General features: G+C 37.5%; 2 protein-coding genes across 6 annotated transcripts in view; one reads left to right on the forward strand and one right to left on the reverse strand.

Moving 5' to 3' along the window:
- The first annotated feature begins 3,318 nt into the window (after positions 1–3,318).
- Positions 3,319–4,445, forward strand: LOC135698162 (uncharacterized). The gene is made up of 2 exons (XM_065218054.1): positions 3,319–3,555; positions 3,617–4,445. The coding sequence occupies exons 1-2, from the start codon at positions 3,424–3,426 to the stop codon at positions 4,259–4,261; spliced, it is 777 nt and encodes a 258-aa protein (XP_065074126.1). The 5' UTR covers positions 3,319–3,423; the 3' UTR covers positions 4,262–4,445.
- Positions 4,446–10,102: 5,657 nt separating this feature from the next.
- Positions 10,103–22,661, reverse strand: part of Abl (tyrosine-protein kinase Abl) — a 128,910-nt gene continuing 116,351 nt past the window's right edge. For 4 of the 5 annotated variants that reach the window (XM_065218079.1, XM_065218076.1, XM_065218078.1 and 1 more), the window contains exons 7-8: positions 19,536–22,209; positions 10,103–12,007 (exon numbers count right to left, since the gene is read on the reverse strand). In XM_065218079.1, the coding sequence (XP_065074151.1) occupies positions 11,962–12,007; positions 19,536–22,209 (2,720 nt within the window). In that variant the 3' untranslated portion in view covers positions 10,103–11,961. Of the gene's footprint in view, positions 12,008–19,531; positions 22,210–22,661 lie in introns of those variants that run through there. The other variant, XM_065218077.1, reaches the window with a different exon arrangement.

Genomic DNA, 22,661 nt, shown 5'->3' on the forward strand with positions numbered 1-22,661 from the left:
ATATATACGACGACATCCAAGCCTCGATTAATAAAAATGAGCTGCACAGTAAAAAACAAAACTTATCATGTTAAACTCACACAGCAAAAAAAAATGTAATATCGATCAATGTAACTCAAGCTGATGTATGAAATAATGATGTAATAGCAAAAAGCAGATGCAATATTACATCAATGGATGTAATTTTGTTCGCAAAATCGATGTACATCGTACAACGCTATATTACACAACCGATGGATTGACTTGGTTGCAGCAGTTTGGATGTAATATTCAACCACTTTTTTTTTTCTGTGCACAAACTGAGTTTAATAGTACGTTCATGCCTTGTTCAGACTGGAGAGTTATAACATGTTATAACGGTTGTCAAATAATTGCAACACAGAAACCACCATCAAGATAGCGCTATAACATGTTATAACTCTGTAGTCTGAACGTACTAAGGCTCTGAACCATTTGGTGGATTATTTTAACTTTTGGTTAAAATTTGACAGATGAAAAGTTATCGATTAACCCTGCTATCCGAGCATGGTTATTTCTGACAGACAAGAAGTTAAATTTTGACAACCGTGGCTCGAAAACCGGCCGATCGACAGCACGGGGATTTTCGAACATAGAAAATAACTTTCGAAATGTCACTTTTAACCACGAGTTAAATTTAACTCGGCAAATGGTTCACAGCCTAAGGCTCTGAACCATTTGGCGAATTATTTTAACTTTTGGTTAAAATTTGACAGATGGAAAGTTATCGATTAACCCTGCTATCCGAGCGAGGTTACTTCTGACAGACAAGAAGTTAAATTTTGACAATTGTGGCTCGAAAACCGGTCGATCGACAGCACGGGGATTTTCGAACATAGAAAATAACTTTCGAAATGTCACTTTTAACCACGAGTTAAATTTAACTCGGCAAATGGTTCACAGCCTATAAAGTTTAATTGAAAAATCGGTATTTGAAAGCTTTACAGTAAATCAAGAGCAAATTTTCATTATGTCGTAAGTAACATTCGCACCAATCCGAGAAAAATAAGGTTTTGTTTTGAGGACCGAAAAGTTATTCCTATTTTCAAGTAAACACATATAATCTCATAGAGATAGCAATGTTTAACATATTTAGCAGGGTTTTAATCATACAAATGCAAATCGCTAGCTTTCATGCTAAAAAATACTGGTTTTGGAGTCAAAAGTTATTATACGTCGTTTGGTGGCCCCTATTGTTACTTAAGTCAAAGTGTATTTACCAGGATATTCGGGAGAATTATCAATTACGTCTCCATACGTGCATCCCATTCATCATTTTAGGACCACCGAAATCATCTTAGCAACAAACAGTTCGATTTATTCACTTTAATAATGAGAAAGCGAAACGACGAACGTACACTTTTCACGGGTTTCTCAGCACTGTTACTTAAGTCAAACGGCATCTCCATAGAAATTGGGTGACTTAAGTAACATCGAAAACTATTTTGATCGGAAGGTGATTACGTCGAAAAGTAATTTGACTGGTAAATAAATTTAAAAATGGGGTTTGATCCTATATTCGGACAGTATATAGTGTAATAGCAGGGGAATCGATTGACACTGATAGCTCGACTTTGTTTACCTTTGTTACATTCGACGTAATGAAAATTTGCTCTTGATATGTTGAACATTGCTATCACTATGAGATTATTTGTGTTTAATTGGAAATAGGAATAACTTTTCGGTCATCAAAACAAAACTTTATTTTTCTCTTATCGGTGCGAATGTTACTTACGACATAATGAAAATTTGCTCTTGATTTGAATATAGCGAGACTCGTTTGTTGTTTTTGTTTTGATTTGCACGCTTATTCTGGTCAACTCAAAATTGAGTCAAATGTACTCATCTCAGCGGCAAGTAGGGCTACTCAAAATTGAGTAGCCTTATGTTGACTCACTTTTGAGTAAACGACGTTCTCACGTGGACTGATTCAAATCCACTCAGCGATATTTTCAGTTGCGGGGGGGTTTTTGTTTTGATTTTATTTAAGGAAATGAAAATTCAGTGCCAACATTTCAAAGGGGCGTAAGTACATTTGTAAACAATGGCTTTCCCGCATAAACGCAAACCATAAATTGACCTTACCTAAAATGGTTAAAAATTGTTTATAATCCCTGCTAAACTTTAACTGAAATGGTTATGGAACTTTACATGAACGTTTAATGATAAAGTTTCAACCTTATGTATTATGGTTTTTTGGAACTGGACCTTACAAATAATGGGTTGTTAAGAACCATTACCATTCCAAATTCTTGTTTTCTCCATACATTTTCAGAAAGAGAACTATATAAGAACGTTTTTACTTATGATTTGAGAACATTAATCGTAATGGTTATGGTAGTCAGTAAGGTCCATCAATGGTTTTGTATTATCGCTCAACTTTACGTGGAATATATCGTGAATTGGTAATCAGTAAATTACAGGCAACCAATTCGCGATATATTCCACATAAAGTTGATTGATGTTACAAAACCATTCGTGGACCTTACTGACTACCATAACCATTACCATTAAAGTTCTCAAACCATAAGTTAAAAGGTTCTAATATAGTTCTCTTTCCGAAAATGTATGGAGAAAACAAGAATTTGGAACGGTAATGATTCTTAACAACCCATTATTTGTAAGGTCCAGTTCCAAAAAACCATAATACATAAGGTTGAAACTTTATCATTAAACGTTCATGTAAAGTTCCATAACCATTTCAGTTAAAGTTTAGCAGAGATTATAAACAATTTTTAACCATTTTAGGTAAGGTCAATTTATGGTTCGCGTTTATGCGGGTTAGCCGTCGATTTCTCGCGAATAAAAGCACACTCATGAAAAATAATCACACCAGCAGGTAGGGGAATGTTTCCTCTACCAGCTAGCATTGTAATTTTGGAGAGGTAAGATTTCATTCGCGAGAAATTGACGACTAAAGTCATTGTTTACAAAAGCAATTACGCCCCTTTGAAATGTTGGCACTGAATTGTCTGCTCCGGATTCATTCTACCGGTTCAGAAAATGGTTCAACACCATTGCCCTAAGCAATTTCTACTTACCTGAAGGAATTTCCGCCCGTTTTGAGTGAAACATTCACCCGTTTTCTAGGACGTTTCCTCCAACATGGTTGACATTTTTTCTAAGTCCAGGATTTCGCTGACTGAGTGACTTTTACTCAGTTTGACATTTCTCGTTTACTCAGTTTTGACAACTCGATACATCGGACGAAAGTGAGTACGATCGACGCACCCGGTGAGTAAACTGAAGTTAGCGTGCACCATCCAGTGGATTACTAAAAATTTTCATTTAGTTTTTTGTTCAGTTCTGCTATATGCGAAGCGGAGGAAAAGGCGTGTTTGATTCTATATTTTCAAAAAGAACAAAGTATTTCTAAAAGAAAACTCCGAATTGCGATTGAACATAATGGCTTATTTAAACCACTGTCGCCTGTGCTTGCAATTGATTCCAGATCCACTTACCGCCGCTAATATTTACACCAAGCTATCGGATGGTATCCCTCTGGCGGAACATTTGGACACGCTTTTTGATGTTTTGGTATTGATGATTTTTCAGTAATTGAACAGGGCAGTACAAGATAACAATCGCTAAATTACAGGTTGGTGATTACAGCGATGGTGACGATTTGAAGTTGTTGTGTTCGCAATGTGTGGTAAACATTACGAAGTGTGCTACGGGAGAAGCTTCAGACGCGGAGGCAGAAGCTATCGGACAAGGGTTTCTGAGCATGGAGGGTAATGCGCGCATGTTTGTCCGCGGTCAAAAGTTGCAGAATAGCAGCAGTGGTTTGAATGCTTCAATAAATTCACCTTTCGGAATGACCACTCCGAAAGCTGGTGTTACGCGTCCAGTTGTTTCTGCATCAACAGGGAATAAACGCTCCGCAACGGATGCAGTATCTATGGACTGGCTGCTAAATCAACCACCATCTACGAGCGGCACCAGCAGATATGACCGCTCACAGAAGAAAATTGTTGTCCGTGAGATACAGCTTGATGAAGACGATGACGACGATCGTGAAACTGTGGTCAAGACCAAATGTCCTTTTTGCAAGATGACCTACATACGACATACAGCTTTGGTCAAACATATTGAAACAATCCATCCTGAAAAAGACGTGAAGTTTAAGAAATGCGACTGGTGCGCAAGAAGCTTCCTGAATGCTGCCGAATTAAAAGCGCATCAATGCCCCAGGGCGAGCAGTGGACGCGGTTGGTACTGGCGTCGTCGAAGCTGGTGGTAAACGTGGCTTGTGTTTGAAATGTACGTTGATTTTCTGCGTAAATTAACCTTTTGATATAAGCATACCTATGCTTCTTTGTTTGCTGTACGTTACAGCATTAACCTTGAATTCAACCAATGCTATTTTAATATCCAACGTATAAAATAATTACTTTTCGTAAGAATCTCTCTCGATAAAGAGCACAACTGTCATTATCGAAATAATAATAATAATAAAAAAACTACACATTTTTTTACTATCCCGACCAACCGTTCGTGAAACTTCTGCAAAGTTCTTTATACAGAAATAAAGATTTATGTCGGCAATTCTTTACTTTAAATTTTACCATTGTAGTTCTTCAAGTTAACGTCTATATATTTAATAACCCGTGATAGCATGCATGAGGAAAATTGATACATTTTTGACCTCTATTACACCTACATGGATGACTGGTTGATGGTTATGACAAATAAATATTGAATTCATGTATGAAAAGATTTACAGAAATTTCAATACACCACATACTAGAGTGTGTTTGCCTGTCGTTGATAAGCTCATCAACAGCAACCGTGGACCCGAGGATTAGCAACCAACAACGAAATCAGTAGTACACCCCAGATGGCATGGGATCGAAACTAGAAATTATGCAGATAAAAAATCACAAATAAAATCAGCAGTTGTGTACCGATATTTTTGATTTTACAACAGAAATCGATATATTGATCTGACAACACAATCGATATTTTAACATTGGTAACGATTGGTAGCAATATTTTGACAAAGATCTTTTTAAAAGATTCACGATTAGACTTTGATGCTATAGCATCTTTACATTATTCATGAAATGGTGACGATCGCTATCGATTTTTCTTATGAATGGCTTTGAAGATCGATGTATAGAAAAATGTCAATTACTCAAAATATAGCAAAAAGTAGCAGTCAATTTTTTTACAGTGATTAGTGTAGACCTTGCTGGGTAAAATAACGACTCAGTTCAACAGGCAACTGCAGGCATTTTCATATAACATTATTTCAAAAACGGCGCCGGTGGTGTAGTGGTAAGCGTGATTACCTCTCACCCCAGCAGGCCTGGGTTCAATCCCAGTCGGCGAAGCCGGGATGTTCTGAGGCATAACATCTCTGATCACGCCTTCCTTCGGATGGGAAGTAAAGCCGTTTTTCCCTGGTTCATGAGTTGATGGGTCGATAGGTAGGGTCCAGGTGTGGGAGCTGCCTTCCTGGCACGTCGGTAGCATTGGTGCTCAGCACGGAAAACAAGATCGACGGAAAAAACAAACCAAAGGAAAAAAAAAAAAAAACATTATTTCAATATTGCATACAAACTTAGAAAAATTGATGTAAATTTAGATGCTCTGAGACTGACATATACGAGCGTCAAATTTGACATAAAATTGAGTCATAACAGACGCGAAATTCAATTCAATCAAACGTAGTCTTCGTCGAGTATCGAACTTTTCAGTCTCGGAGCCCTTAATTTTACATGACATTTGTGTTTACTTCTCATACTTTATGTCAAAGATTGTTTCCAACACGTGTAAAATTAATTATTTCTAAGTTTGTATGGTAAATTCGTTCAAGTTTGTTGAAATTTTGCTTTTTTGTGTAAAACATGATAAATTGTTATTGATCTGAATAGATAAACAAACAATCAGAAACACAAGCACAGAAGCACGCTGATTCTTTACTAACGCAACCCAAACAAGTGCAATAACTGGTATTAATGAAGAATTAATTTACCAATGCGATACAATGATACAATTCTTCGTACGTTGTCTTCCGGATTTTCGATCAACATAACAGCATTTCGAAATTTTGCTGAAGAAACTGCTCGTCTTTATGTTAGCCTTTATAAATGGTATCTAATGCCAGCCTCTGTCCATAAGGTTTTAATCCATGGATCGCAAGCAATCCAAATTGCATTGCTTCAAATTTTTATGTTAAGCGAGGAGGCTCAGGAAGCCAGAAATAAAGACTTCAGAAAATTTCGGGAACGATACAGTCGCAAAACAAGTCGAAAGGACACTATGGAGGACGTTGAAGGATGGACATTTTAAACCAGCAGTTAAGTCTCCTAGTAATCTATTCAGGGACCTCCCTTAGCTCAGTCGGTAAAGGCACAGCTACAGAGCATTTGCCGTAAAAACCATTCGGCTAGGATGCTCCGTTCAAAAGATAGACTCTAATATGAAACTTTCAAAAGATGGCGCTTTTAATATTGAGCAACTTTGTAGAACATTGTATCGCTGTAGAAAGCAAACCAACGGCGCTAGAGGTTTTGGCCACGCGAATGGCTTCGCTGCCCCACTGTGCGTCGCTGAGTCGTAATTCACACAGTACGTTTTTAACGATTTATTGATCACTTTAAACCCTATAACCTTAATTCGAATCACATTATCCGTTTCAAGCCATAGGTAATCCAATGGCATACTGTATAAAAAAAATTGCAATTTTTGGTGCAATTTTAAAATATGTCTATATGCACCATAGCATGCTATAATAAAGAATGGCATGAAAATCCAATTGAAAACATTTTAGCGTGTGAAATAATATTTAAGGGGCTATTTTTTCAATTATAGTACAAAAATAGTTAAAAATCTGGCAAAAACTTTCAAACCTCCTGGTAGAATGTGCATATAAAGTTTTTATACGGCCGTTCAATCTTACGGTAGACTGTGCGTGTGTTTGTACCTGACGTTTGTTTTCTTTTGTCGAGTTTTTTTTTATATCTATAATCGGTTGCTGATCTGGCCATAACCAGGTCCAAGAAACAATTTCTAGTTCCTCATTCTAGTTTTCTATTATTTGCCGCTGATAATCTGTTCCGAAGCCAAGTAGAACCTCCACGAGGCGTCCCATCATTAGTTCCATCATTCGTTGAGTCGCAGCGTTGAACCTGACTATTCTAGAAAAGGCTGGAATTAGGGCGTAACAGCTCAAGCTTGCCCACTCAAATCAACGTCACCATCGGATAGAGGAAGACTTCCCCTTCCCGTTGGTTATGTTATTTGACGTGGGCGTGCCTTGAGTTTGAGAAATCATCGAGAGAAGTCATTGTTTACAAAAGCTGTTACGCCCTAATTCCAGCTCTATCAAGTATTGGCCACGAATAGGCTTGTCAATGCACATCAAAAATCGACTACATACACCCGAACATTTGTTTATCTCAAATCGAAGGAAGACATTCCGCGCAACTACCATAAACCGGACTAGTTCACGTTGATCTTCGTCAACAATTTGGAATTCTACATCAACACATGTCAGGCAGCCTTCAGGTTCAATTGGCTAAACTTGGTGAGTTCGTTCCTTTTTGTAAATTTTTATCTTTTCAAACCAGTAACGTTGGGAGATCACCTTTTTGTGGTGCGTTACTGGTATAAGATCTACCACCGAACCCTAGTCGTGACTACCTATAGAGCTATAAAATGGTTTGGAATTGATAAATAGATAGTTCCATAAAAGCAATAAAAAAAATATGTATATTAAGCTGTTCTGTAATATAAAACTGAAATATAATATCAAATAACAAAAAACAAGTGATAAATTACTAATTTCATCATCTTTTCTGGGGAATGGTACATTCTGTGGAATGCTTTTCTGGGGAATGGTGCATTCTGGGGAATGTTATAGAAACACTATTACTCAGATGAAAAAAAATAGGTTACTCAGCGCTGAGCGACCTACGTTTTTAGAGTCTCTTTCATCTGAGTAGAAGTTTACTCTCTCTCTGTCTCTCTCTCTCTCTGAGTGAGATTGAACCAGTGAGGCCCAGATAATTTGTCGTCTCTTTTGTTCTTCCGCTGTTTAAATGGATGACGAAGTTTGACGTCATACTCAGTCAACCATTTAAACAGCGGAGGAACAAAAGAGCCGACAAATTCTCTGGGTCTCACCTGTTTACAGCTCATTGAGCTTGAACGAGCGTGTATCAGTTTTTTGGATTTTATTTACCAAAATCTTACGTGTCATTTCAAGTAGACGATACTTTTTCGTGCTATGCTTTATTGGAAAAGTGATGCTAGTCAAAATGGCCGAATTTCAACACAAATTTGAATGATTTCCCATAACGAACAATTATGCAATGTTTCATGCACTCAAAAAATTTCACACGTCATCATCATGTGCCTCACACTTAATTTTGCGCTTATTGTGAAACACATCCATTTCATGTGTGAATCTTATGCTTTGAACCATGCCGCAAAACTATTGGTTCGAATTGTGACGCACTTGGATTCTATGTGCCTCACATGATGATATCAATAGCTTTGTACATCATAGTTCAATGCTCTACAATATTCTACTTTATCGACTTCTACTTTACCGACTCACGGGCTTTTAAAAATGATAGCAGTGATTGTAGAAAATTTTCCCAGCTACAACTTTGTTGAAACCCACTTTTCAATCAAATGTAAGGAACAAAAGTTATTAATGATTCAAGTAACTGATGTCTTATGATTATGCTCATTCAACTGTTCAGCAGGCAACATTGGTGTTTCTAGTGAGAAGAATAGAGCACAAATATCATGGCTACTATGTCACACTGCAGAATACAGTGTTGCTAACAGAACAGCTGCTTGATCATGCCATAAGATTATCAATCTCTTAAACAATTAATAACTATTTAATTTGACATTTGGCTGAAAAACGATATTCCGCAAAGTTGTAGCTTAGAAAAATTCCCATAAGAATAGTTATAGAACTTTTCGAAAAAGCAATATGGAAAATGGGTAGTAGACAATGAACAAAAAAATTGGTTTTCCCATAGTAATTTACATATAAACTTCGAATAGTCTGTGCCAAGTCAGTTTCTTACCAAATGAGTTTAAATTTTGGGAGGCTAATCAGGACCTGATTTGAAACCGTTTGAGCACTGTGGAGCGAAAATTTCAAATTTTGCATCAGTCTGATACACATGCCTTTTAATTAATGGGTCTGATTTGGGAATTGATCCTGAACTGTTGGGGTGTGCTGCTGCAGTTGTCTTCGTTCGATCTCACTGGTCCATGGTTGTTCTCATATATGAAGCTGGTTGGCAAGTATGAAGTCACAACTCATGTTTTCAATGTTTACCTTGCAGAACAAGCATTTCACACCGCATTGAAATGCAAAACACTTCAAATCCATCTGTTTTGAACAGTAGTGCGATTCAATATGCAATACACTTGAATTGATAGAGAAAGATTGTCAACATTTCAAAGTTTGAAACACAAGAAATTAACGTGTAGAACACATCAGTGCTAACATTTGAAAACGGCGCAAAAGCTATTTGTAAACAAATGGTTCGTGGGCCCTTTACTCGCTACCCGAAGAACGCCCACGCAAACCAACAGCATCGTCAGGAAGGGGAAAATTTCCCCTACCCGATGTTGCTGTTGTGTCGCGTGGGTGTACTTCAAGTAGTGAGTAAAGGGCCCACAAACCATTTGTTTACAAATGGCTTTTGTGCCGTTTTTAAATGTTAGCACTGACATTGAACCATGGTGAAATACACTTAAAATAAATGTGATTGTGCATATAAAATATCAAGTGTTCAAACAGTTAGATCAGACGTGTGTAGTTTTTTGAGTGTGGGAACTGGAGAGGGTAAAGTTTTATCGATTCGTCAGTTGGCGTGGAGTTGCTCTTCATTGAAACATGAGGGTTTTTTTCCGGGCATATTGTAGCATAATGATTTGTGACGGTGATAGTTCCAAAATGGTAACTTTTTCTGGAATATAGCTCTTCCTCTATAGCCATGGGACGGACATATCAATAATACGTGGAACGTTCGGATTTAAAGGTTCACAGCAAACATTTACTCTTATTATTGCCTTACAGCGGTATTTTTTTTATTGTTGATTCTCATTCTTTTTTTCTTTTACTGTAAGTTGACGATTTTTCATGCGTTTATAATCATGCATTCTTCCGTATCTTAGTGTTGTATGTGGTTTTATCTGTTTATTTGCTTGTCTTATAAGTGGGTGTATATATTTTTGTGTTACCATATCACGCTTTTTCACTTGGGTTTTACGTTTCGTTACTAGTTTGATAATATGTTCACATACTTTAATAAAGTCACTACTACACTTATATCCTTTTTTCCATTGAGTAATCATATTCGCTTATTATCATGCAATCTTGCCTGTCGCCACGTGTTCCTTCATTTTGATTCACCTTGTTTAATATTTAATAATATCTTTATGTACGCTTTCTGTATGTACGAGTGTATGAATGTTACGAAGGTGTATGATTATGAATGCTATTATCATATCGGTTTATCTAAAAATATATAGTAAACTTTCCGCGTTCCGCTTTGTAGCATTGTATTTTTGCTTTCAATTTCGTTTGATTTTTCCACCATTTGATTATTTTGGTAAATTCCTAGAGAGACGCTAATACTCAAAGCCTATGAATATTTACTCAGTGTTTGGATTGTTAATCGGAAAAATATGTTCGATTTGCAAGTACACTCTCGCTTTAACGTCGATTTCAGTCGAAACTGCCACTTTCATCCTATCACGGGAGGTCATCACGTGAGTAATATTCCTTTGTTTACTTTTATGGTTTAAGTTAACACTATTATTGATAATGTATAAATGTTTACGACTAGCATTTTACTGTTACCATTAGAGATAGTTTTTTTTTTAAATAACTTAAGTTACGCACGATTGAATTAGATTTTCGCTTCGAGGTATCGCTACTACGTACCTTGCATGTTTCATTCAGTTAATGAGAAAAAATTACGTGAATATATCATATACACTGATAACACTGCTTAAGATCATGAATCAGTGTTTCATCGTTGAATTGTTTTAAAATTAAACACAAGTCTTAAGCTCTTTGGCTTAAAATGTAGCATAATTAATCTGCCATCATGCTTTCAAGTATTACTTGACTTGGCTACTAAAAAAACTATATTTCAACCCAGTACAATCCCAGTTTGAAATCGAGCTATGCTTTAAAATTGAAACAATCAAAATGTTTTTAATTAAAAATTCATTCTTTAAAAATGTCTCAGTCCTGATGTTTACCATTGACATTTGTTTCTTACTTGCTTTCAATACTCAATTGGTTAAAACCTATCAGACGCATCAGTTAAAATCAATTAAAATTAGTTCACTTCGTATTTGGCAATTTCATTGAGCGTTAATTGTTGATTTTTACACGTGTATATTGTTTTCTCACCATTTTTCGACGATAGCAATGATTCAATAATGGCTTTTCACTTACTTGACCCGTCAGTTCACATTGTGTTCGCTATTTGATTAGTTGGAAACGTGAATGGATTAACGTAAATTTGAATTTGACTTAAGGTTCACTTTTGCATGGCTTTCTTACGAGGCAATATCAGACAGTATGGCACCTCACATGAAGTCAATTTTCAAATTTGCGTGACCCATCTCAGGCGCATGTTGAAGGTATTTTTTTTTGTTGAAAATGCTGCGTAAAATCGAGTACAATAGCATGCATAGTTATTTAAGATATATTACAATAGCTAACACGCTGGTTTGATAAGTGATAGTTCTGAGTAAGCAAAGTTTTAAATTTTCAAGCACACGATGCATATTCAAAATATTCCAACCGGAAAATCGCTTCACGTCTCTAGCCAATGACAACTAATACCTGTATGATGTGATACTGCTCGTAATGAGGATAGTAATTACAAATATTCATCTGATGTTGTTGATTGGCCAATCACCGCCAAACACACAGTTACACCTCTCCTAGCTAATGGTCATAATGGGCAGCTGATGACTGCTTCTAGTGTCCCTGGTTTAACAGAAATATGAAAATAAAAACAAAAAACAAAATTATAGCCTTTTTTGCACTGGCGCGGTAATTTCAAGTGGTATTTGGTTCCGAAAAGTTCATAAGTACCTCAAAACAAAACAAAACAAAACAAAATAGCAGCATAGTTGCTTGTGGGTGTTGCTCGAGGTAAGGGATCATTATCGGACTAGTTTGGACCATTTTATGAAATATAAATTTATTTGGCAATGTTAAATAAAGCACACACTGTGATATAATATCACGTGAAATAATAGATATTGTAGATGATGGACAGGCTGTAGAGCCTCCAACGGTAAGTAAACAAAGTCGGAAAAGCAATTCTGAGCTGAAAACATGAAAGCTGCCGGCCGAACGTCACAAACACGGAAGTGAGTACCAACAGCACCAACCAATCCACAGAGGTACTCTGCAAAAGACATGGGAGAAAAAGAACTGCTTGTTGGATGGTCTCAATGCTCCCTATTCAGAAATACGCACAGACTGGAGAGCATTATTTAACGGTCACGTGTTCTATTTTTTAGACTGAGACTGCTTCACCGGCGAGTGCTGATTAACAACAGTTCGCTCTCCATTTTTGTCAAATACAGTAGCAGAAGTTTTACAGTGGATAGAAGCTATTACCTTTGTTGTACCCTTATGTTTTGCTATTTCCAAGACCGTGTCATTCAAACGGAAGCTGCGTACCCGGGTGAGGCAAGAGTGCCATATGACCCAATAATTTTAAAAATAAACACATTTTCAATGCTAGCTCACCCCAGAGTTAATAATAGAAGAGTTACGCAGGGTGATACTTGTAACACTGATGTTGATCAATGGGCATTTTTTTTTACATTGGCAACCTTTGTTTTTGTTTACAGCACGAATGGCTTCACCTGGGTTGTGAAAGTTTCCTCTAGTTTCGATAACAATACTTCCCACGCAACAGAGTCAGTTAGTCTACTATGCTCGATAGGTAGACGGTGACAGTTCGATAGGTAGATTTTGGTTTCAGTCTGCGTAACTCTTCTATTATCAATTGTGGCTCACTCATGAAACTATGAATGGTGTACCCAGTGATGGAAAAGTTCATCAAAGTTCCCTATGACTCGCGAACTTTTCCCTTGGTGAACTTCGTGAAATATCGCGAACTTTTCCAACACTGGGTGTACCTATGCAGCATTATAGAAAGTTCTGCTCAAAAGGAAGTCTTACAAAAATAGCAAAAACATTATTTTGTGCTAATGTGTCCGAACGTTTATCCGTAGGACGAAAAAAATCTAATGGCGTTTCAATGCGTTAGGACGGAATTGAAACTCGTAGAACGAATTTAGAATCAAGAAGCAGTATTAGATTTTAAACAATATCACAACAATTTATGACTCTTTCTCAAATCCAACGGTGAAAGGTGAATAAATTTAGAAGTCATCTTTGACAGAAATATTTCATTTTTTGTTTAAACTCGTTACGAAAAGAGAGGTAATGCGCGGGTTGTGCTTAGTAGGACGGAAATTAGATAAAAACCATAGGTATGTCTTCTGAATCTTAATATATCGATTTTAAATTGTGTTTTAGAAAATCTTCTAAAATCAGGACAGTTTTTCGTTTTATTATAAAATGCCCAGAACTTTTTAGCTACACTTTTGTTCACACAAGCGTGTATGCAGAGTGTATAGTCAGTAAAGTTGTCATGTGGCACACTTGTCACAAATATGCTATAGAAGTTTATGTACGACAAATTTGAGCCATAAACAAGGTGCTATAACTTTTCGTGTGAGATTTCAAATAGCGAAGTTTCTTGAAGATTGCCACCCCCAATAATTTTGAAAATAAACATATTATCAATGCTAACTCACCTATGAAACTATGGATGATGTTCCTATGCAGCATTATAGAAAGTTCTGTCCAAAATGAAGTCTTACAAAAATCGAAAAAAAAAATCATTTTATGCTGATGTGTCGAAAATTGAAATTATTTATAATAATTAAACATCATAAAATTGAGGCATCACTAAATGATTAATTGAAATATCAATAACAAAGAATAGGTAAATATTCCCTATAATTGATCAAAAATCATCTTCTTTAAAATTGAACCTCGCACGGGGCAAAGTGCCACCACGTGCCACCCCCTATATTTATGAATAAAATTATACAAAAATACTTTGACTAGGGGAAATGACGGCTTCGGCATGACAGACTATTTTCGGCAACCCAAATTGAAACACTATTTTCACTGGATTTTCTTACGAAAACACTTCGCTGAATGCATGCAAACGATTCTTTATGCTTTCAGCTTCAATTTGACTATATTTTTACCACTGAGAAAAAGCAATCTAGCAGGGTTTTCTTGAAATGAAACGCACGCACTACAAATTGTAGCTGATTTCGAGTTGCCGATAATAGAACAGCAGATTTACATGCAGTTGAAATGGAACGGTTGCCGAAGAAAAACTGGTTGCCGACAATACTCGCTCTCACTAGAGAAGATTGCAGCTTTGTAAAAGCGTTTCAAAACAGTTTCTGACAATTCTTTCGACTGAAATTGTTAGAGCAGCTGGCAGCAAAAGATTGTAAACAAACCAATACTGCATATGTGTGCGTTCCATAGAGAAAAAGGCTATAGAAAGAAGATCGCTGCTTAGGTTGCCGAGGATACGTAAACTCTCCTATATGTTTTTAGTATTACTTCTACGTGAAGTCAACGATTTACATAGTTGAAGATGCTAATTTCAAATAACAGACTGTAGTGGTAATTTTTATACGATAGATGGAGTAGATGAAAGCATAGAGTTGATAGTTCCGTTAGAGTACGGCAGTGTGAAGATTGTATATAGATATTAGACAAGCGAGCTAGGACAACTTTTAAGGAAGGTACAAGTCGGTTTTTTCATCTCTCTTTACAAAACTCCCCCTTTGGAGAGGGATGGTGAGGGGTGTGTCCCCCCCCCCCCCCCGCCACACTGCTGTACTCTAACGGAACTATCAACTCTATGCTTTCATCTACTCCATCTATCGTATAAAAATTACAGCTACAGTCTGTTATTTGAAATTAGCATCTTCAACTATATACAAAAATGTCAAATAAATTGCATAGATGTGCATTTCAGTCTTCGGCAAGCTTGTTTTCATCAAATTTGGCAAAACCATAAAATATCAACAACAATAGTTTTCATTTGAATTCATTGATAAACATAGTTGATTTGTTATGTATTGAATAATATTGTAAAATTTAATAGTTAAATCGAGTAAACAATAACAGCTGTTGCTAGCGAAAGACTTTAATAGATTTTAATAGAAACTTCTATAAATATCCACTATTTGGCATATATAGAAGGTAAAATTGTCAAGGTGGCACTCTTGCCCCACCAGACCCTATCGTAGATCACGTTCTCGAATGTCTGTTGTCGACTTTTAATGGCATCAACGATAGTAGAGCTCAGTATTCGAGATTCAGTGATGGGGCCACCAAATTTGAATTATATACCGCAGGCATTTGTAAGGAGGCCCTGAAGATTTTGATAATATTTCATGAATAAAATGTTAAGTTGAAATTGGATTTTGATGTGGTGATTTCGGGGGTTCGAGTTGCACCCCTAATATCTGCAAACCCGGTGCGGACTGTACCCCCACTTGACGCCACGACATAATTGATAATGATGTTATTGGTATGTGGGAATTGAAGGAGCAGAGCACTGCTGGAAACCTCGGAAAAGGGACAAATAACTCGAACAAACGATCAAACACGCGAAATATCGGAGGAATACTACTTTTATTTTCGTCTTTCGGTTACAGAATGTGTAGGCTAAGTGAAAAATAGTATGAAAACGTCACCAACAACATAATACAAGATGATTCAATATACATAGTTGACTTCGTTTTATCTCTGTCGTCTGGTTCTAGGGGTAGAACACTAGTGGTCATTCTACTCCCACAGGAATCGAGTGAGTTAAATAAACAAAATCAAAATTGAAAACAATGAAAACGTCGGTAGTTCGAACGCGAAGAAGAGTGATCGAAGTATTTCATAATTTTCAAAGTAAAATCCACTGGAAAACGAAGGATTTACCGTAGTAAATTAGTTTTAGTATCTAAATATATTTAAAAAATACTGTTGCACAGACTTAACTCGTTATGTTTCCAATTATAATTATGCACGAAGTAGGCACACGGCCACTCATACCAACTCAGTGACTGAGATTAATTGACTCAGAGAATTTTCTTACCATACGAAATTTACTCAGATTTGAAAAAAAAACTAGTTACTCATAGCTTGTGAGTAACTGCAGTTTTTTTTTCCAAATCTGAGTAAATTTCGTATGGAAAGAAAATTCTCTGAGTCAATTAATCTCAGTCGCTGAGTTGGTACACTGAGGCAAAGAAAGGGTTGAATTCCATAAGAACCACTTATTAAATTTCGACAAAAGGAATCGGTATGAATTTCATCGATTTGCCTTATGAAAAATAATATTGACAATTCAAAATAAAACGAAGCAGACTGGAACCGAACCATGGACGTTAAGATTACGGGGTCTGTGTGTTGACCACTCGTCTTTCAACGCTTGGGAAAATGAAATGGTTAAAGGCGTATAAGACCTACCTCATGTTAGACAATCATTCATAAGTTTTTTTTTAAGAAATCCATATGTGTCGTTCATAAGTTGATGAAATTCTTATGTTTATTTGCCTCAGTGTATAATCGGCCGTTCAGAGATAAGTCCTGGCAAGGAAAAACGGAAAAACTATTGCAGGCATTACCAAATGATTCTAGCCATGATCATGATTCATGGCACATGAAGGGAGATTCACTCAAAATCCAACAACGTAGTTTATGGAGGGCCCCTTATCACACGTCTCAAAAGTGCAGGGGAATTACACTTCGTGGGACATATAAAGCTGGTATTGATAGCAACTCGGAAGGGAAGCATCCAGGAAGTTCAATAGTTTTGACTAATCAGAACGAAGACCGAATCATCAATGTAGATCATAGAAATGGCAAAATGTTTCCGTTTTGTGTAGGGGAAATGACGGTTTCGGCATGACAGTCTATTTTCGGCACCCCAATTTGAAACGCTAATTTCACTGGATTTGCTTACGAAAACACTTCGCTGAATGCATTCAAACGATTCTTTAAGCTTTTAGCTTCAATTTGATAATATTTCTAGCACTGGACGCAAACTAACAGGGTTTTCTTGAAATGAAACACACGCACTACAAAATGCTGCTGATTTCGAGTTGCCGATGAAAGCACAGCTGTTCAACACGCAGCTCAAATAGAAAGGTTGCCGAATAAAAAGATGTTGCCCACAATAGTCGCTCTCACTAAAGAAGATTGGAGCTTTGTAAAAGCGTTTCGAAACAGTTTTTAACAATTCTTTCGCCTGAAATTATTAGAGCACTTGGCAGCAAAAGATTGTAAACAAACCAATACTGCATATGTGTGAGTTCCTTAGAGAAAAAGGCTATAGAAAAATGATCGCCGAGAATACGAAAATTCCCCTACTTAAAATATAAATAATATGTTTAGATCATTTATTGCCCAGAATTAGTAACATGCTCTAGATAGTCTGCAGAATTACACTCAAAAAAATTATCACATATCTAATGGATGAAATCCATGTGATTTTCACATAGCTTTCCTGTGATCACATAGCAGCAAATCCCACCACAAAATCACATGAATATTATGAGGTCCATGAAATTCATATGAAAAATCATATAAAATTAATGTGATCGCATAAATGTTATGTGAAATTCAGATGAATTCCATTAATTTTGATTATGGATGAAAATCTTATGCGTTTCCAATGGAAGCTACATGAAAACTATTTTCGGTGTAGTGGTAGATCGGTTTTTTTTTTTTTTTTTTTTTTTTTAAATTTAACTATTTTTTATTATAAATTTATTTCATGGTTACGCTGGAGAACCATGCCTTTTTTGACACTGTGAGCTATAACTTTTTAAAATTACAACCGATTTTCGTAAAAATAATATTATAACTGTACTAATTATTCTATTATGTATTATGTCGATCTTGTTTTTCGTACTGAGTACCAAAAGTATTTTATTCATGTGTTTCACCTACACATTTTTTACCAAAACATCAGCCTTATACCACAAACGAAGTGACAGACGACTAACTGGCGAAGAAATCCATTTAAATAATGTGGTTCACTGTAATAGAATTTTCTTGGAAGTTTGTGCCATCATCCACCAGATGGGCTAGTTTTTTGTTTTGATTTGAACAAAGTTGATTTTGTGTACAATGATTCTTTGACAGTGTGCAAAGAGTGCGTATCATTTTGTCATTTTTTTATGCATTTCAGTTTTGAGTAGAGTGAAAGAGATAGAACCAAAACATTCTAGTACATTCGGTGAAAATGCTAGTTCCATCTAGTAGTAGTGTTGCCATGTGGTACAATCCAGTAGTAGTGGTGTTGCCATGTGGTACACTGAAAAATTGCAATAGCAGGTTAGTCACCAAAGTTTTCGAGCCGCTCCGTCTGTCACTTCGTTTGTGCTTATACATTCCATAAGACAAACCACATAGGTCCTATAAGAATGCATAAAAGGTATGTGTGACCGCTTATACATTTCATTTGACACATGAGCTTCATTAACTTTTTGCAAGGCGTCTGCTTATTAGTTGACTTATACATTTTATGAATAATCAGCAATAGAAATTTGCCAAAGGTATAAGAAGATTTCTATCCTGTCCAAGTAGCTGTCGACCTATCAAGTCATGGATCGAGGACCAACGGCTTTATTTCCCTTCAAGGCATGATCAGAGATGTTATGCCTCAGAAAATTTCGACGGCGCCAACTGAGATTGAACCCAGGTCCTTTAAAGTGAGAAGCAGTCACTCTTACCACTATACCACCGGTGCCGCTATACAATCCAAAACACTCGGGTTGGCAAGGGTTAAATGCTAATTTAAAATGTTCAAACTGGCATTTAAATCATGAAAATAGCGCAAAAAAGTTTCCGGTCTAATTTCCTGCATACCAAGCATAACCCGCACTTTCCAATCTTTTTCGAACGAGATTGGAAAAAAAATCGAATGATTGGATTTGCTAAAGAGTCACAAATAGTTGATATATTTAAAAAAAAATCTAACCGCTTCTTGATTCCAATTCCGTGATACGAGTTTCAATTCCGTCCAAACACATTAAAACGTCAATGGATTCTCTTCGGCATACGGATGAAGGCAAAACAATTTGATTAGCTAGGAGCGCTTCTTTTGTTTTTGAATATAATGGATGTAATAATTCATATTATGCGGTTTCGTTGATTTTATTTTGTAACTACCGAAATACCCGCTTATGCCGAAGTAGCTCTCTACCCTATCCCCTATCTGTAGTGAGAATAATTGTATGTACATCATTATTATTACCATCAAACAACACCCGCCAAGTGCTTCTACCCACCAAACACGTCGAAATAAACAATAAATAGGTGTTAAAAAACTCATATAAATAACCTCTCTCCCTAAAACTGTTCCTCGAAATCAACCAACTTTACTTGAAATTACCTGTGCAGCGCGTTCGAAATTTGCTTCAGTGATTGACCAACTTCTAGCACCAGTTTTTCGTTGTCCTGCACGTTTTTGCTGCCGGCCGAACGAAGCGATCGCGATTGGTTCTCGACCCGGGTGACTAGTTCCCGGAAGTGAAACTTGGTATGCGGTGGTAGCGTTTCATTATCGGCAAATGTTACGCAGCTGGACTGCAGCGAATTCAGCCGTTCGCTCAGCTGTAGCCATTGCGAAGCAGATATTGAATTCACCGGGTGCTTAAGACTGCCCTCTAGCAGCTGCACCAACTCGAGGATGCCCTCTCGACTGGCAGTTGATGAAGGGGCGGAGGACGAAGAAGCAGACGATTTTTCAGAGAGGAGAGAACTATTGCTATCGTTTGACTTGGATGTGGTGGTGGTTGTGGCGGTGGTGGCGTTATTAGATGAATTAATTGCTGCAGGACTGGGAGCTTGAGTTTGCACGGGAGTGGCATATATTGATGAAAATTTAGAAGGTTTGATCGGAACCGCAGGCTTTTTCGCGAGAACCTGTTGCGGTAGATGTTGATGGTCATCGTGCTGGGTGGTATTACTATTCGTTGTCGAGGTCACAGTTGTACTGGCATTATTAACGGCACTGATTTCGTCATCGGGATTGTTATTCAACTTGAGATTAGCCGCACTTTTCACCCCAAGCTTGGGACTCAGTTGAGAGCTTTGATCGTTTGGCGATTCTTTTGCTTCCCATAATTTCTTCAGACTGCTAATGCTACCAGTACTTTTTCGTTTATCTCCTTCGTCGCCAGTACCTCCGCTACCAGTGGATAGGTTATCTCCTGCGATTATAGTTCCCTCTGGTTTTAGCGAATTACATTCCAAGCTCTCCCGTTTCTTATCCTCCTGACTAAGTTCAATTTTTATTTCAGTCTTTTTCAACTCTATAATCTTATTGCTATCGATTGGTGCCACACTCGTGACAACAGAAGGGGAAGCCTTCTTCAGCTTCAAATTGTTTAATTCATTGTTTTCCAGAAGCAGCTTATTTGTCGAATCCGAAGCAGTACCATTTTTGCTCGTCCCATTCCGCAGTTCGCTCTTTCTAGCTTTAACTTCATTGTCACTCGAGTGATCGTTGGTGGATTGATTGTTGTTTAAAATGTTGCTGTTATTGTTGTTGACACTATTAGAATGATGTTTGTTATTATTGTCTAAGCTAGAATCACTACTTCCGGTCGTCGCACTAGAGTCACCTGTGCTAATGCCATTGCTTACAGATGTCGTCGATTCGGGGCTACTTTCAACTTTACGTAGCCGGGATTTGAAGTCGATTATGTTGCTAGTTTCCTCTTTCTTGGGAATTTGGTTCGGGATTCGTTTAGGATCGACTTTTTTAAGTTGTGCTTTGAATGGAGGCTGCGTAGTTGAACCATTGTTTTCGACGGGCCTCGTCTTCCGCAACGAACTTACATCTGATGACTTGTAGTGCGGCGCAACATCACTCGGAGGCAGTGGGGGAGGGGGTTTCGGTAGATTCATGCTTTCCGCTAGCTCACTGACTAATTGTGATGCGGGATCGGCTGACGGCTTATGATTACTGTCGACGTTTGTAGCTGGCTTTGGCACACTTGCTTTTTCTTTGATTTCAACTGCGAACTTCGATTCAAGCTTTTCTTTTAAGCTTGGTGGCGGTGGAATTGGTACGGACGGTTCATTGCTATTATGTACCATAGCATCGGCCGGACTACCGAGTGAACTACACGAATCGGTGGATGGTTCCCTCTTCCGGAGACTTACGCCAAACCTAGAACTAGCTTCTTCGACACTTGGTTCAGTGTTGGAAACGTCATTTGATGGTTTCATTAGTTTTTCCATTGGAGGACCGGGATGATGGTGAACCTCGAACTCTTCAGGTGGAGGAGGCAGATCCACTGGCGGAGGTGGAAATTCCAAATCTGCAAGCGTAGGTGGCATTGATCGTTTAGGACTGTTATTTCCTACCGTACCTCGGAATGAAGAAAACGTCATCATAGAGCCGTCGGTTGTGGTCCTGTGTCGTTGTAATTTCGAAAGACTAGCAGTTGCCGAATTGGCCATTGTAACGCCACTGGAAGAGTTGCTACGAATCATCTGTGGCTGTTGTTGATGTTGTTGGATTTTGACTGCCGATCGCTGTGCAGCTAGTAAACTGTTAGAAATTACATTGGCCGCAGCCATAGGTGGTGGAGGATCAGGAGGAACTGAATTAGTTTGAATTTGCTGTGGAACTTGTTGACTACCACCAGTGGTACCATCAGTTTGCCGAAGAGATTCTAAATACGCTCCAATTCTTGCTCCTTTCGGTAAGGTTCCATATCGATTGATTGCCTTCTTCACATTCTGAACCTCCAACGCACCGACGACTGGTTGTCCGGCTGCATTCACCGTCATCCCAGACGGCGGTTGACCACTGACCACTGGACCAGATAAATCCTTCCGAGGTGCTCCCTGTGGTAAACGTTTACTGCTACGTGTTTCTAAACCCCGATTTCCCATGATAGGGACACGTTTGAAGGAACTTTGCTGAGAAGATGACTTTTGGAAATTTCCACATGGTTCCTGGCTATCGGTATCGGTATCCGGCGTAATTTCCGTTTGTTCGTTTTCCGAATCTGTCGTTCGATTAACCAGGTTGGCGAGATCCCGGGAAAAACCTAAAAAAAATAGATAACGTTAGAATATATTTCATTTCTGCTCATTCGCTGCTGTTAGATAGTTTATTAGTATCGAAAGAAACTAGTTTCGAGCTTTATTTAGGTTATGTATTTGATTGATGAATAGTTAGGATATTCCGCGTAAAAAGTTTTGTTCATTAATTGATTGTTTAGTAATATAAACCAACATAGCTAGCAGCTGGGGCTCACACTAAGCTTATTAGATTTACTCATTGCTAGATTGGTTAATTGTTAATCTACTTGAAACTGAAATCTTTTTTCCATGGAACAAGTTATTTTGCAGTGGTTCTGAAAATGCTGTAGGTTAATTGAATTTATAATATGTGGATTTAATTTCATACTTTTGGATTTAGACTCTTTTTGGAAGCAGTGAGAAAATGAAGACAAACAAAGTCGCTTTATCAAGAACCAAGTGAATACGTTAGTTGTTT

The sequence above is a fragment of the Ochlerotatus camptorhynchus genome, unplaced genomic scaffold (assembly GCF_037179485.1).
Source record: "Ochlerotatus camptorhynchus isolate MF236.1 unplaced genomic scaffold, CSIRO-AGI_Acam_v1.1 ptg000083l, whole genome shotgun sequence".
NCBI classification, from domain to species: domain Eukaryota; kingdom Metazoa; phylum Arthropoda; class Insecta; order Diptera; family Culicidae; genus Ochlerotatus; species Ochlerotatus camptorhynchus.